Source organism: Polypterus senegalus, chromosome 9, assembly GCF_016835505.1.
Source record: "Polypterus senegalus isolate Bchr_013 chromosome 9, ASM1683550v1, whole genome shotgun sequence".
NCBI classification, from domain to species: Eukaryota; Metazoa; Chordata; class Cladistia; order Polypteriformes; family Polypteridae; genus Polypterus; species Polypterus senegalus.
Genome location: NC_053162.1, coordinates 26,873,741 through 26,889,766, shown reverse-complemented (window position 1 = coordinate 26,889,766; position 16,026 = coordinate 26,873,741). Strand labels below are relative to the sequence as shown.

The 16,026-nt window shown below is 36.4% G+C and overlaps 1 protein-coding gene across 3 annotated transcripts in view; it reads right to left on the bottom strand.

Annotated features, from left to right (window-relative positions):
* Nucleotides 1–1,515: 1,515 nt before the first annotated feature.
* Nucleotides 1,516–16,026, bottom strand: part of mymk (myomaker, myoblast fusion factor) — a 28,743-nt gene continuing 14,232 nt past the window's right edge. The window contains exons 2-6 of one of the 3 annotated variants that reach the window (XM_039762759.1): nt 14,528–14,642; nt 13,144–13,212; nt 11,133–11,249; nt 4,551–4,733; nt 1,516–2,132 (exon numbers count right to left, since the gene is read on the bottom strand). In XM_039762759.1, the coding sequence (XP_039618693.1) occupies nt 2,029–2,132; nt 4,551–4,733; nt 11,133–11,249; nt 13,144–13,212; nt 14,528–14,642 (588 nt within the window). In that variant the 3' untranslated portion in view covers nt 1,516–2,028. Of the gene's footprint in view, nt 2,133–4,550; nt 4,734–11,132; nt 11,250–13,143; nt 13,293–14,527; nt 14,643–16,026 lie in introns of all 3 variants that reach the window. The other 2 variants (XM_039762757.1, XM_039762760.1) reach the window with 2 other exon arrangements.

The window sequence follows — 16,026 nt, the reverse complement described above, 5'->3', positions numbered from 1 at the left end:
GATTTAAATTAGTGATGGAAGAGGTATTGTATTTATGAGATATTTTGCTGTATATCTGTCACAGACCTTGACATTTATCTAATGTGTTAGGAAGAAATAATCACTTTAAACTACCATGTATTTGCGCTTTACAGATAGTTTAGCTTTAGACTCGGAAAAGTTTAATACCCTTTTCAATGAAAAAAGACATATACTGTATACTGTTTTTATTTAGTAATCTTTTTTTAAATAATTCTAATTATTGCAGGCAACATTTTTGCAGCCTGACATCATTTTAGAGAATTTAGTTGCAGAAGAATCCTTACACTGGATAGGGAACTCAAGTGGATGTAGCCATCCCATTTACATAAAATAACATCATAGAACAACCCTGAGGGAGCAGGCAGAACTTATTCCAGATGCATCGTACATAAGGGAGGGAGAAGTCTACAAAGAGGCAGGCTAATTCATGTGCACAGGGTCAATTTGGAGTTACTATATATTTAGTAAAGAGTAAATATGTGCATTTTTATACTTTTTAATCGTAAATGTATCCTTACTCACATCCACACACATAATTTAGAGTCGCATATAATCCAAACTTTATTGTCTTTGACATGTACTGTATATAAAAACTGGAGTACATGGAGAACATATGAGCTCCACCCAAATTGTAACTAGACCAGAATTTATTTAGTCTGTGATGCTATTTGATATCCGCACTACCACCGTCAATATATAAAACCAATATATTTTAAAATGTAACCGAATTATCCATCCTTCCATCCAGTATCCAAGCCGCTATATCCTAACACAGGGTCACGGGTGGTCTGCTGGAGCCAATCCCAGCCAGCACAGGGAGCAAGGCAGGGAACAAATCCCGGGCAGGGTGCCAGCCCACTGCAGGGGGCACACACACACACACACACTAGGTACAATGTAGGATCACCAATGCACCTAACCTGCATGTCTTTGGACTGTGGGAGAAAACCAGAGCACCCGGAGGAAACCCACACAGACACAGGGAGAACATGCAAACTCCACACATGGAGGACCCTGGATGCGAACCCAGGTCTGTGTACTGCATGGCAGCAGCGCTACCCACTGCACCACCGTGCCACCCATAACTGAATTAGTAAATTTTAATTTTACTACACTTATTTATTATCTGTATTTATTGTGAGATATGTTAAGCAGACTATAAACTGAGTATAGCTGTGAAGTTTTTGGGGGGTTAGGGAATCAAAGCAAAGCTTAACTGTTTGTCACTTCTCCATTCATGTGTCCTCTCCTTGGTGAAAGTGTCAGCATCTTTATGCATTTTTGCCCATTGTGCCTACTATGGTAACTACTTTTCTGAATAGTTTTAGTCCTTACTCATGTACAGGCTTTACACAGGTTCAGAAAATGTTAATATAAGTGAAAAAATGAATACAGAACAGAATGCATATACTATGAAGATATTAGTAAAAGGGTTATTACCCTTTATATAACTTTTTTATTGAGTTTAATTTTAGGGATGCAAAATTCCTTCCAACATATAATATAAAACAAATGATTACAGTCATTAATTCTTACATTTGACAATAGACAATATAAAAATAAGATACCCAAACATTAAACTTATAAATACCCAAAATGATATTACCATTTTTTAAATGAAAGAACTACATCCATTGTTTTATGAAATTATACTTTTAAAAAAAATGCAAATATTTTACACAACAGAAAACCATATACAGCGTTGAGTAAGAGATATATCATTACATTTACTTCTCTCCTTGTTAACATTTTAGTTAAGTTTAATAAAGCACATTTGTTAAATTACTTTCTAAATATCTACAAAAGTTCATTGCAGCCTTGAGGTTGCCTTCATTCCCATTGAAAATCAAACATTACCGGACAGTGTCAGATGTAAGCTCCATGATGTTGTAGGCACACACACTATTGTGCATTATTTATCCTTGCGCTGCAATACCCTCTATGGCTACCAGGAGAGGAACGTTCAGTTCTTCCACTACTCTTTTAGCTTAAGCTACTATCTTGGTATCAACTCGATGCATCAAAAATGAAGGTTTGGTGTGAATCTTTGGCCACTGAGTTGATGAACTCCAGAACGATTGAAGTCTGTCCTTTATAGCTGGTTTGGTGCTCTGAAATATAGAAATGCCATAAAAGCATAAATATATATTTGTGATTATGCCATTTTAACATTTTTTCATTATTGAAAAAAAAACAATCAAAATATTTTCTTGAAGGCATGTTTTAAGAAATTTTAACTCTCCTGTATTAGGAGAGTTAAAACATTAGACTAGACATTAGACTAGACATTAGTCTCAACCCATGTGCACTTTTATTTGTTTAATCTTATGAATACAAATTTTCCATATACTTTATAGAGACAATTTGTGAATTCCATCCATCCATCCAATTTGTGAATTCCATCCATCCATCCATTATCAACCCCGCTATGTCACAGGGATCTGCTGGAGCCAATCCCAGCCAACACAGGGTGGAAGTCAGGAAACAAATCCCGGGTAGGGTGCCAGCCCACCACACAATTTGTGAATTCTGAACTCCAAAAAGGAAAATGATATAAAGACGTTAAGCAGTATACCTTTTTGTATATTCAATAAGCATGATAACAGAAAGATATTTTCAGTTTCACACTGCTAGACTATAAGCAGTTCTAAGCAAATTCAATAAATTGGCCTGGTGTCTACTGGTCCAGTTTCATAGCAGACATATATGATTTCAGTTTGAGCCATTCACTCCATTAGCGTTTTTGACATTACAAGATTGCATGAGGCTAGAGCTTATAATGAGGCCTTTGGGAGTGAGTTGCCACACAACCTTTTAAAGTACTCCAGTCCATCTCAGGGGAGTTTGCAAACATAACCATACAAATGTAGAGTTTGTAGTTAATCTACATGCATGCCTCTGGAAAGTGTCAGGAAACCAGTGTGCCTGAAGAACATTCATGTAGACATGCAGAGAACAAGCAAACACCACAGAGAAAGTGATTGTGTCAGAAAGTGAACACAGATTCCTGGGGTGTTAGACAACAGCCCCAACTGCTGGGCTACTGTTGAATTTACCTTATATAAATCAATCCCATTGAAGTATTAAAAATAATTTTAAAATTATGTTTATTGTGCATCTTGTAATTCTGTGAGCTTTACTGTGTTCAAGCTAAAATATCTTCATTTTATATTCATAGTACCGTCCCTTATAAAGCAGCTAGCATTGTTCATTATATTTATTTTGTTTGAATAATTTAGAGACACCTCTTTAAAATGCTTCATGAAATTTCAAAAGATCATCAATAATTAATAATAGTCAATTCCTTCAGTTATTGAATCCCCATAATTCATTTCTGGGCTGGAAGAACTAGGACCTATTCTGATAGCACTGTATGCAAGGAGTAAACCAACCCTGGACAGGGAGTTGCTCAGATGCCATGCACACATCCACACTCATATTTGTTCAATTTAGCAACACCAGTTTAACCACATTTACATTTGTTTGGGATATTGGAGGAAAATAGAAGAACAGGTAGTTGTGAGGCAGAATTGCTAATCCTTACTGCCCAATTAGGTAATATAATTTTATTAATGAAAATTTCAGTGTTCCCTTTTAACTTTTAACATGTTTTAAAAGCACCTGAATCTTTTTAAGACTATTTGCAAACTTAATTTATAGTTTATGATTTACAGTATGAATGATTGTTCTAATACCCAGTAGTTTGTTACGTTGCATTAAGTAAAGCCCAAAGACCAAAAATTTTAAAAACCTGCACAGATGTAGAATACCGTATTAAAGTATAGCATAGTTAAAGCTTAGCCCTATTTGTTGATATCCTGACGATACAAAAGATCAGTGTTGCACAAGCAACTGGTATTTAATTACACAAGCGTGGCTCATGTTGTCATCTTCAGTTTGAGATTAAACACAAGGTAATTTGGCAGAGGTGTGCTTAATGCAATTCTGATCATCCAGTTTTCTTCCCAACACCAAAAAGATCTGTGTGTTTGGTTAACTAGCAGTTCTAGACTGACTCTATGAGGCTGTAGGTAAGTGTGTGAGTGCTCCCTAAGATGGTCTGGTGCACCCAACCAGTTTTGTTCCCTTGTCAGTCCCCCATGTCCCTGAACTGGAAAATAAATGTGTGGGTATCCATCCATCTTCTAACCCGCTGAATCCGAATAGGGTCACGGGGGTCTGCTGGAGCCAATCCCAGCCAACACAGGGCACAAGGCAGGAACCAATCCTGGGCAGGGTGCCAACCCACCGCAGGACACACACAAACGGCCAATTTAGAATCGCCAATCCACCTAACCTGCATGTCTTAGGATTGTGGGAGGAAACCGGAGTGCCCGGAGGAAACCCACGCAGACACGGGGAGAACATGCAAACTCCACGCAGGGAGGACCTGGGAAGTGAACCCGGGTCTCCTAACTGCGAGGCAGCAGCGCTACCATTGCGCCACCGTGCCGCCCCATGTGGGTATAGTTTTTAGAAAGATTTAACATGTGCAGAGCTGTTTTCTAAGATTTTCATTTGAATGTCACCTCTACAAGACTGAAGGAAGTCTGATAAAAATGACGTCATACACAGCAGCAGAGAGTGTAACAATCCAACTTTGCAGGGTTCCCTCCTTTGCCTCCAAATCTGTTCTTCTTGGGTAGAATCAGGATACATGATATTGCCAGTGATGCATGGTAGAAGCTGTGAACATACGTGTAGTCCCATTCCTGTAGAAAGGACACAGACAATATTGCAAATTTAGGTTTGAAGGGAATAATGGTCAGAAACTAGATAATGTTATTAATAACATGTCTTTTTTATTAATAGCAAGGGCTTTTGATAGAATACTATATACCACATATATGTTAGTATGGTGGCACAGTGGTTTGCATTGTACGTCACCGAAGATGACCAGCTTATTTGCAGAACATCTGTTGACTCAATATGGTAGAGTGTGGGAGTGCCTCTGAGTATGATGGCCTGACTCAAACATTCAAAGTTTTTTTTTTGGTCTTGTACCAAGTGCTACTAGAATAGCTAATTGTCCCATGGCTTTGAACTTGACAAATCAGTTTCTACAAATGAATGGATGAGTGACTCATACACTACTTCCAAATTCTGTATGTTGTTATCCAATTTTTCCTCTCTCTCTTCCCGTATTGTTTTTTTGTATGGCAACGTTAACTGTCACAATCATGTCATTGGATATTTATGTGCATATACCGTAAGGCAGCGGCATGGTGGTGCAGTGGGTGAGCGCTGCTGCCTTGCAGTTAGGAGACCTGGGTTCACTTCCTGGGTTGTCCCTGCATGGAGTTTGCATGTTCTCCCTGTGTCTGCGTGGGTTTCCTCCCACAGTCCAAAGATATGCGATCCTAAATTGTCGCTGGTGTGTGTGTGTCCTGCAGTGGGCTGGCGACCTGCCCGGGGTTTGTTTCCTGCCTTCTGCCCTGTGTTGGCTGGGATTGACTTTAATGGTGCCTTCTTACATGATAAAAGGCAGCTTCTGTAGTACTCTGACTCTTAGTTGTAATAGTGATATAAATTTTGGCAAATAAAATAGATTGATCATTTACGTGGTACAAATGTATAAATACATAAGTAGATTTTTTGATGCTGTAGGAGTGTGAAGAGTAATATAATGTAAAATTCTCAAACCTATCTAATCCAGTTCATGATCTGATTTAGAGCCTATCACATTAACATTGGGCATAAGGCAGGAAAGGAAGCTGGGCACAGCCATTGGAACATTTGTCCTCTCATATGCACACAGAACAAATTTATAGTATAATATTAACCTAACCTGTTCATCTTTTGGAGGAAAACCCACACAGGGAGAATGCTGAAACTCCATACAGACAATGACCGGGTACAAGGTACAAGTTTCTTATTGTTAATTTTACAAATGTTATTGAAACTTGCAGATCTCTCTTGTGAGGATTCCTTAAGTATAATTAAGACTTGATATTGCTGGGTCTTCAAGATGGGAAAGTGTGCAATTAAAGCAAATTATCTAGTAGCAGAAGGTTTCTGCCAAGCAGAAGACCACTACATGTCATAGGCTAGGTGTTGCATAGTGTTTAAATCAGATGTGAGGCATCGTATCTGACTAATTCTGTTATAAAACATCAAAGAATAAAAGAAATCTATCTTAAAATAAAAAACAAAAGGTTTGTCGGGGTCATTTGCAAAGATCAAAACACAAAACTTATTTGAATGTTTACCAGGTTTTAAGAATAAAGTCAGAGTTAAATAAAAGTCTAAACCAGAGTTTTTTCCTAAATTCTTGAGTACTAGTCATTCATTAGATATTACCTTTAATTGCTTAAAGCTCAAACAAATCTTAATGCGAGTGGTCATAATAACCATGATGTCACAGGTGCTTAACAACCATGTAGCATCACTGTGACTAGAGACATAAGATGGCAGCACCCATCAAATAAACAAATAAACAAAATGGTGACTCCCATCAAAAAACTCACAAAAAGGCAATGGAATGTCACAATTGGATTAATAATAAACATTTAAGTAAGGATTGTCCTTGATGTGGGATTATATGAATACATATATGTGTAGAGATCAAATTTTTTTGTCTGTGTGAGGGCTATAAAATACAATTTGTTGTTTACTTTTCCAACCTGAGATTTTTTTCCTCTTCATTGTTCTTCATTTTGCACACATTTAATCTGTACTATAGCAAAAATTAATTATTCATATTTTATAGTTTGTATGGATTTGTTATCTTATGTTATGCAACCTCTTAGTTTATATTACTTTTACACTTTTGATGGAATAACCAGATTGCCACCCATGAGCTATTTTCCCTTCATTTCACTATAGTAAAAACCTGCAAAATGTATTATTTTTGTGGAGTTCTCCAAAAGCATAGAATCATTTTATGACAAACTATCCATCCATCCACTCATTATCCAACCTGCTATATCCTAACTACAGGGTCATGGGGGTCTGCTGGAGCCAATCCCAGCCAACACAGGGCGCAAGGTAGGAAACAAACCCCGGGCAGGGAGCCAGCCCACCGCAGGGCTTTATGACAAACTAGTTTAACTTTTTTATGTCTTGTGTTAAATGCAATAGGTACATGTAATTGTATTTTGACAAGTCAGAATCTAAATTTCAGGGGCAAAACCAGGACATACTGAATTATGCAGTAATTTGTAACTGCCTTAAAAATAACGTGGACATTCCCTAGGAGCACTCAGAAGACATTATTGAAGAATTGTGGCCTGGTCCATCAGCAGGGAATATTGCCAGCATGAGCCTCATCAGGACAAATGGAGTTAAGTGTAATTCCATTTTGAGTTTTTATAATTGTAAGAGTTTCCATCCATCCATTTTCCAACCCGCTGAACCCAGGTCTCCTAACTGTGAGGCAGCAGCGCTACCACTGCGCCACCGTGCTGCCCCAATTGTAAGAGTTTGATGCTTTTAATTAGAAATATCTGCAATTCCATTTTGACTAGTCAAAAAGTTAAATCTTCGATACAAATATAAAATTACAAGTTTCACATTTAGAACTGAGGATATCACTAAAGTGTTTTCATTGTGTAATCATTTTTTCATCCTAAGGCTTAGAATTTCACACAAATATATGTAAAAGCTTAAATGAAGGACATGACAGTTTCCATTTAATTTGGCTTATCATAGGATTTAGCATTTTTAAGTAAAATGTTTCTACATAAACAATTATCAAAAGTTAAGCATTGAAGATAAAGACATTTTAAATAGTGTCATGTCATTTTCTAACCTTAATCCAGACCAGAGTCAGAGATGGAGCCAATCCCAGCTAGCATAGGGTACAAGGCAGAAACAAACCCTGAACAGGACTCCAGTTCATCGCAGGTAGAACACACACACACACACACACACACACACAAGGATCAATTTAGCATTGTCAATTCACCTTATCTGCATGTCTTTAGACAGTAGGAGGAAACTGGAGTACCCCGAGGAACCCCAGGCAGACACTGGGAGAACAAGCAAACTCACCACAGTGCTAAAACTGTGACACCCCATTGCAAATAGTGGTAGTACTCATGTAACTGTTATAATAGTACTTATATAATTGTGTGATGGTCTGGATTGGCTTCTTGCCTTTAGTCAGTATCCAGATGAGCCTGGCAAATGAGGACACACACATCCAGCAAGGTGTAGTTGTAATAAGTGATTTGTATTAAAATCAAAACCTAGAATCAAGCAGTGTTTGAAAAGTGTAGTGCAAGTTCATCCAATTAAATAAATAATCCATAAAAACTAAGGTTATTGTGGAAGTTAAAAGTCATTTATAAATAATCCATAAAATCAAGGCGAAAATTGCAAGGCAGTAATTCAAATGCATGGATTAGGAATACGGAATGTGGGTGTTTTGGACCTCAAAAAGAGAAAATAAGCTAGTTTGTCTGTTGTATTGTATTTTATGTACTATGACAGAATGGGAAAAAAAGGGCAGAGATTGTGGCTGAACTTGCCATACGTGTTCACCCTTCGTATAGCAACACCTCAGTCAGGCAGCATGCTATTGGTTGTCACAAAAAGGTGGGAGCAAGACTATGCCGGAAGGTCAGTACTCAATCACCAAATGTGTCATGCCCAGAAATATTCTTTTGTGTAAATTGACATGGTCTGGCCACAAGATCATCACCCTCAGTTGGCAAGTCTGATATACCCCAGGACTAGAAGTTGCATAATGTGACATTAGCGTAATAGAATTAGAACTTCGAGGCACAGTGTGTAGATGGGTGCAGAATTAGATTTAACACCAGGAAAAGACATTATGTTAAGAGGACGTTTTTCAGAATTAGATGGTGTCCCTCTGGCATCAGAGCTCGAGCCACTGCTGTTTTTAGTATAAATGACCTGGATGAGAATATAAATGATAATTAGGTCAAATTTGTAGATGATGCCAAACTAAGTAAACTGGTAGATAATGTAGAATCAGCTGAATTATTGCAGGGTGATCTGGACAAAATACAGGCATGTGCATGTTTGTGGCAGATCACATTTTATGTAAGTAAATATAGGGTATTACACATAGGAAACAAGAATGTTAGATTTGAAAAGACAATGATTTAGAACTTGAAAGTGCACATTATGAGACAGTCATAGTGGATTTGTCACTGTCTGCATCTAGGCAGTGTACAGAAGGCATTAAGAAGGCTAATATGATGTTAGGTTATATAGTGCAATGAGTTGAGTATACAATGAATTGAGGGAAATTATGCTCAAGCTGAATGGCCGAATAGCTGTTATTGTCACACTTGTTTTAATATTCTCACAAAATATTTTCTATACTACTCAGATAAAATGTTGTCTTTCTCCTTTAACCGCTGTTCTGTAGACATGACATCTTCAACACAGGTATAGGATGGCGCTTCAAAATGAACAGTATCGAAGAGTATTGAATACTGTGAAAACTAGCGATGAACATTCACCCTAGTGACTGACTGTCATTACACAGTACAAAATATGAAATCAGTTAGGTTTAATGATTGTACCTGTGAAATAACACTTTAAAGAAGATCTAGCTGTGCTACCCGTCTAAGATGGGCTAAAATCTAATTAATCAACGTAGACCTCAAACCATCTTTTGATATGTATTTTATAATGCATGTTGTAATAAAACACACTGTATTTGCTATCCCAATGGATAGTGTATCACAAACTTTTATAGTATTAAAACACATTACTGAGAGTGTTTGTGATGCACCATTGATTGTAATGACAAATGCAAGGGATATGTCTTTGTTATATACCATTTGGTATGGATTTTGTGAAAGCAGTATTAATGTTTGATGTGCTCTCTGTTGGAATGACAAATGCAAAGCATTTTATTACTACAAATGTTTGTGATGCATCTTCTGTTGGAATGACAGGGACATAAAAAGCGGACAGGACACAGTCTCTTTATTAAGGTGGATTGTGTATGATTTCTGAACAATTCAACATGCAAATGACCTGCATTTAATTGAATCTGACAACATAAAGCATATGACAAAATAATCAATCTTTCAATTTTTTTAGAAACTGGTAGAAGACCCTTTGTGAGCCGATATGGGGAACCCTTCTACTAGATCACGAAGAATATCCAAGAAGGTATTGCTGTTAAGTATTAGAAATTGAATGATAGTATAATACTAGATGTGCAGATATTTATTGTCTTTGTTCTGAACAAGAAACATACACTATAAACCACAAACGCCAGAAGCTTCTTATTCACATATTTTAGTACAAAAGTTATTCTTTAGCGATTTTCAAAATCATTATGTATGATACTCGTTTAGGTTCCGGCTCAAACTTTATGATTAGCCCTCATAAAATAGAAAAGTGGTTAAAGTTGAAAAAATAAGTGACATTACTCCCCTTATCCAGTATCAGCAAACCATAGTAACTTTTGAAGGTGTGCATTAAAGACGCAATGTGATATTGCTAATATTCACAACTTACATTTCTTTAATGATGGCACACAAATTCTGTTTATTCAAATGAAAATCTATCTACATCTTTGCATCTGTAAATGGATGTCCATGCTTAATGATGTTATAAACTATTAAAAAAAACAAGTTTTATTATTTTCAGCCCTGTGCATTTATTTCTTTTGTGAATTTCATCACATGAGGCAACTGCATGTACTGTATGTTTGCTGCCTCTATGTGATTTTAAATTCCTGTGTTTCATATTTGTTTTCAGTAAAGGCAGCAACTTTAACCACTGTGCTATCAAATAAACTTATAAATAAAAGATCATTCAATAAAACATGCTAGTTAGCTACTGTATGTGTCCCAGTAACTCAGCCAGAGTTATTTTAATGTCCTTGCTTCGATTACTTGACATTGAAGTTATTTACTTTTTGTGTGCTTCCTAGAGTTCTTCTTATGCTGGAATATTTTTAATTCAAAGCATTTTAGAGCTCTTTATTGTGTAAATGATGCATTTTCCCATCTACAATTTTCATTGTATTTCTCAGTAATGCATGTCAACTGTTTAGTCCTAGGACTTAAATGTGAGAGGGTACATTTATTTACTTTTCACTGACATATGGACATATCATGTATTAATGAAAATAATGACTGAAAAGATTTTTATAGAACTCAAAAAAATGTTCTTAGTACCTCGAAGAAGAATCTCAGCATGAGAGCAAGAGCTCCAAAGCAGAATCCTGGTCCCACCTGCTGTGTGTAGACAGATTTTTCTGGATACAAGCTCTTCTTCTCCTTCATCTTTCTCAGCTTAAATATAAAGTCAGAAGAATGTGGTTTTCAGTAAGAGCCCTAGGTTGTATTAGGCAACTACAGGGAAGATCAAAAAGTTTATAAACAAAAAGGATAATACTGAATAATTTGTACACCACATCATTTTAAATGTTTCACCTATTTCAGAACTAAAGAACATAAAACCAATGTTATTTAGATATTTCTACATTGACTGTCCATCTTAAAGACAGAATTTTAATACCTCATAATGTACAATATGGAAAGTGGGTAGCATTGTTGCCTCACAGCTCCTTGTTCTGATCACTGCTGGCTCATATGTTCTCCCCATGGCACTCGGATTTCTTCTTGTATACCAAACATGTGTGTTGGACTAGTTGCTGGCTATCATCTGGCACTATATGAGTGAGGAGTGAGTGCAAGAGGTGGGGTTTGATCCCAGGGACTGAACAAGCATCTGGGAATTTTAATGGTGAACCTGATTGTTGTGATAAAGACATTTGCACCCTTAAGTAGTGGTCCAGTAAGCATGAAACTGCATAGCAAGCAAGTATGATAAAGTTTGGTCTATTATGTTAATCAACTGCTACTGCTGCATTTGATAGTACACCAAAGTCGAGTAGTTCACCAAACAGATTATGATTGATAGGGGCTAAGTTATTGTTCTTTGTGAATCTGAATGGTCAGCCTGACGTATGATAAAAGAAGTGACAGCAGTTAAAGCTGCCCAGTGTTACTGCAAAAAAGGAGGGTAACCAGGTCATGCAATTGCTAACATGCACATTTCAGTGCTTTCTTCCATCTACAATATAAAAATGTGCCTATCATTGACAAACTCATGCATGTTCCTTAGTCCTCACTCATTCATTCATTAATCAATTTTCTAAACCTTCTGATAAACGTTTGTGTTCATGGGGAGTTGCAGACTGTTTTGACAACCCTGGACACAATGCAGAATCTACCTCTGATAAGGATCAGTCCGTCTCATGACACATTTATTAGCATATGGATATGTGACTAATCTACAGTTGAAATGTAAACTAATCTGCATGTCTTTAAATCTTTAGGAAACCTGAATACCCAGAGAAAATCCATATGAACATGTGGAGATTATGGTTTGGGTGTGATTCTGTTAAAACAGATTATGGCGTCTCACTACCCTTTAATGGAATAACCAGATTGAGAAAATAAATGAATAACCATTTTGAACATACATCGCACAACATTTTCAAACCAGCTTAATGCAATTCAGGGTTATGACTGATGGTAGTATATACTGGTAACATCAGGCATAAGACAAGAGCCAACCCTGGAAGGACTTCCAGTCCATCATAGAGTTCAATCATATTAATAAACTGATTACAATAATATAGAGTTGTTAATTTGATATAAAAGATATTTTTTGTGCATATGGTAGGAAACTTCTCAAAGAGAGAGGTCGGACATAGGATTCAAACTTGCGGTTCTTGATCCATTAGGCAGAAAATTCTGAATATTATGTTGAATTATTATTATTGCAGGGCGGCACGGTGGCGCAGTGGTAGCGCTGCTGCCTCGCAGTTAGGAGACCCAGGTTCACTTCCCGGATCCTCCCTGCGTGGAGTTTCTATGTTCTCCCCGTGTCTGTGTGGGTTTCCTCCCATATTCCAAAGACATGCAGGTTAGGTGGATTGGTGATTCTAAATTGTCCCTAGTGTGTGCTTGGTGTTTGTGTGTGCCCTGCGGTGGGTTGGCACCCTGCCTGGGATTGGTTCCTGCCCTGGGATTGGCTCCAGCAGAATCCTGTGTTAGGATATAGCGGGTTGGACACTGACTGACTATTATTATTGCCATCCATTTTATTTTTAAGCGATTTAGCTTTGATAACAGCATTAAAACTAATCCTGATTAGAAATTAATTTATTTTACCTACCCATGTAACAGTGATGATCAGTACTGCCGTCCCAATTGGGCCAGAATAGATGCCGTACCCATATCGATCCTGGTAGATACGGACCGCAGAAGTGAGAATCCCAAGCATTGTAAGTGAAGACCTTTTAGGCTCATCAAAGTCACCTAGAGCTTTGCAAGTTAATAATTCAAAATGCAGCTAGTATTCAGTTTTCAATTCAGTTAATCCTATTTTTCTATAGCATACCTCATTGAGTACTGGGTCAGGGCATGTGCACATATCTACAATCATGGTACATTTATAGCAAATTGCTAAACCGTACAACATTTACATACAGTACATTGAACACAACTACATTAAACACAGAATAAAATAGATGAATTTCAGTTTGGTGAATATCAACAAATCAGAAAAAATATAAAATTCTTTAACATTATAACTGAGACATGGCAAGTTTATAGCAGAAGAGAGGAAAACAGTATAAAGAAATGTAAGAACACAAGTGTAAGATAATGAAAATGTAAAACAAAGAGAAATTGCATTATGAAGTTTACTGGTTAGATACATTACCCAATTAATCGTTGTGAAAGTATCATCTAATGTTTGTAATTTTTCAAATCTCTTGATTAAGTAATGTGTTTACAAAATGGATATGGCCATGACCATTTTCATTGGAGAAATCTGCATTCATAAGGATATTTTGTAAAACGTGTCTTTGCCTTGTACTGTATTAGTAATGTTATGTTTTCATTTTAGTGCTTTAAGACACAATACTGTCTTTGAAGAAGATCAGGAAGTTGATTCATTCACATACTTTGTGCAGTCTGAAAATACTGGATTTATAAATGCCCTGCACATTAACATGAGAATGGGGTGAAGAAGGTAACCTATCAGGACACATGCAAAGCGTAATGCAGCAACAAACTAGTATTTTTTGAAAACAAACACTGACTCATAAATTCAATATTGTTTCAGCAAGAGTCAAAACCTAATACATAAAAACTGATTTTGAACATTAAGTAAAGGTTAAGATTTAAGTACAAAGGAAAGGTAAGTTTTCCATTGCCATATCTGATTTCTACCTGAATGATGCACAGGTTTGTACACCTTATGTTGTAATGCTAATAGGTAAAGGATCCTAATTAAGATGAAATGTGGCTGTTTGAAGGTTTGAAGCTAGTTAATATTGCTAGGCAAATGTTAAGTGTAAGGGTTTGCAGAAGTTAATCGATGCATGGATAAACCAGACCATCGAAGTGCTAATCTAGATTAAAATGGCCCAAAGATACAAAGCATTGTATGATATCAAGCACAGTTTCAATTCCAAAGGTTCAAAACCCCCTTATCTCTCATGCTTATGTTAATGAAGCAAGAGCAATGTAGCAAGATAACAAAATATACGTACCAATAAGAGTGACCCACATGGAGATTGCTGTTCCATAGACACTAAAGTATTCCAAGATTTCATACCTCATGAAGCACAGTACTGTGAATCCTGGGCCATCACATGCATGGTATAACTGCAAGACATGTATGCACTGATGTTATTAAAAGTTCATAAGCGGCTAATCAGCAAAAAGTACCATAGCTTCAACCTTGAAAAGAGTGGCTATCATCATTTTTCTTACTGTTAATGGTTTTTGTTAATGTCATTATTCTAACTTTGATGAGTCCTTACACACTACTAGAGTCCTTACACACATTAAGGGTCAAGATCCTGAGATGGAGATGTAAGGAGTTTACACTGGGATGTACATAATAATGGGTGCTTATATAAACTCAAGCATATATACAGAAACCCCAATAAACAGTGAAACACGAGATCAATAAATTGTACAAATGATAAGACAGATACTACTTTAAGTTCAAGCCAGTTAAAAATAAAGAGGTGATTAAAAAACAACCTATGATACTAATGTCACAAAATTTTGTGAGTGCAACTTGAGAAAAATTTAATAAATTAAGTTAAAAATATGATATATTTTTTACCATATGATACAAAATTCTTTTTGAAATAAATTGGTATAAACTTTTAAAATTAAAAAAAGCAATAGGATAAGTGACTCATCTCGATAATTGAAGGTATGTTTTATGCAATCTCTCAGCTGTATCAGCTATTAGAAAAATGACATCAGTGTAGTTTTGGCCTATCTTGTTTCTGAACATTGCTAAATTTCTTTTTTGAAATCTTCTGTGTTTTTCAATCATTTAATGGCCGCAGATGTGACATGTCACAAGGCAGGGTGTTGTACACTTGTATGTTTTCTGTCTGAACATTAAGACCTTTCTTTTTTCAACAACATGTGAACATAATCATAATACTATTTAGGGAGCTTTTCTTGTTGTTACTCTCGTTGTCATTTTCAACTGATACTGTCTTGTGTTTTGGCCTTTGTAAAATATCCTTCAGCTTCTAGTGAAAGAGACCCTACTTGCTTATTGATGAATCTTTGCTGATTCCAGAAAAATATTTTTACTGCACATAAAACAAATCCTTTCAGACTGGACTGTTCCATATATATTCTTAATGTTCACATTCTCATCCAGTTTGTGCCAGTTTTCTACTTTCCATCATTTGGCCTTTGTAGCACCTTTTTATTTTAAATTTAAAGCATGGACTTTGTTTTTTTATTAGTAGTCAATGGAGACATTGATATAAACACAACTACGGGTATATGCAAAATCCTCCACAGAAAAATAAGGTATTGTGGAAAGACCATTAATATAGAAACAGATCTCACTTGACACCATCTGGGAAATTACTGATCAGGAAATAGAAAATGCATTTATTGCTGATTTTTTCATCTATTTTTATGATGGAAGATGTGAGTAATTACTGTAGGGAATTTTCAGGCCAAATTCTGTGTATTACAGATAGTCATACACTGTGAAAGAAAATTTAAC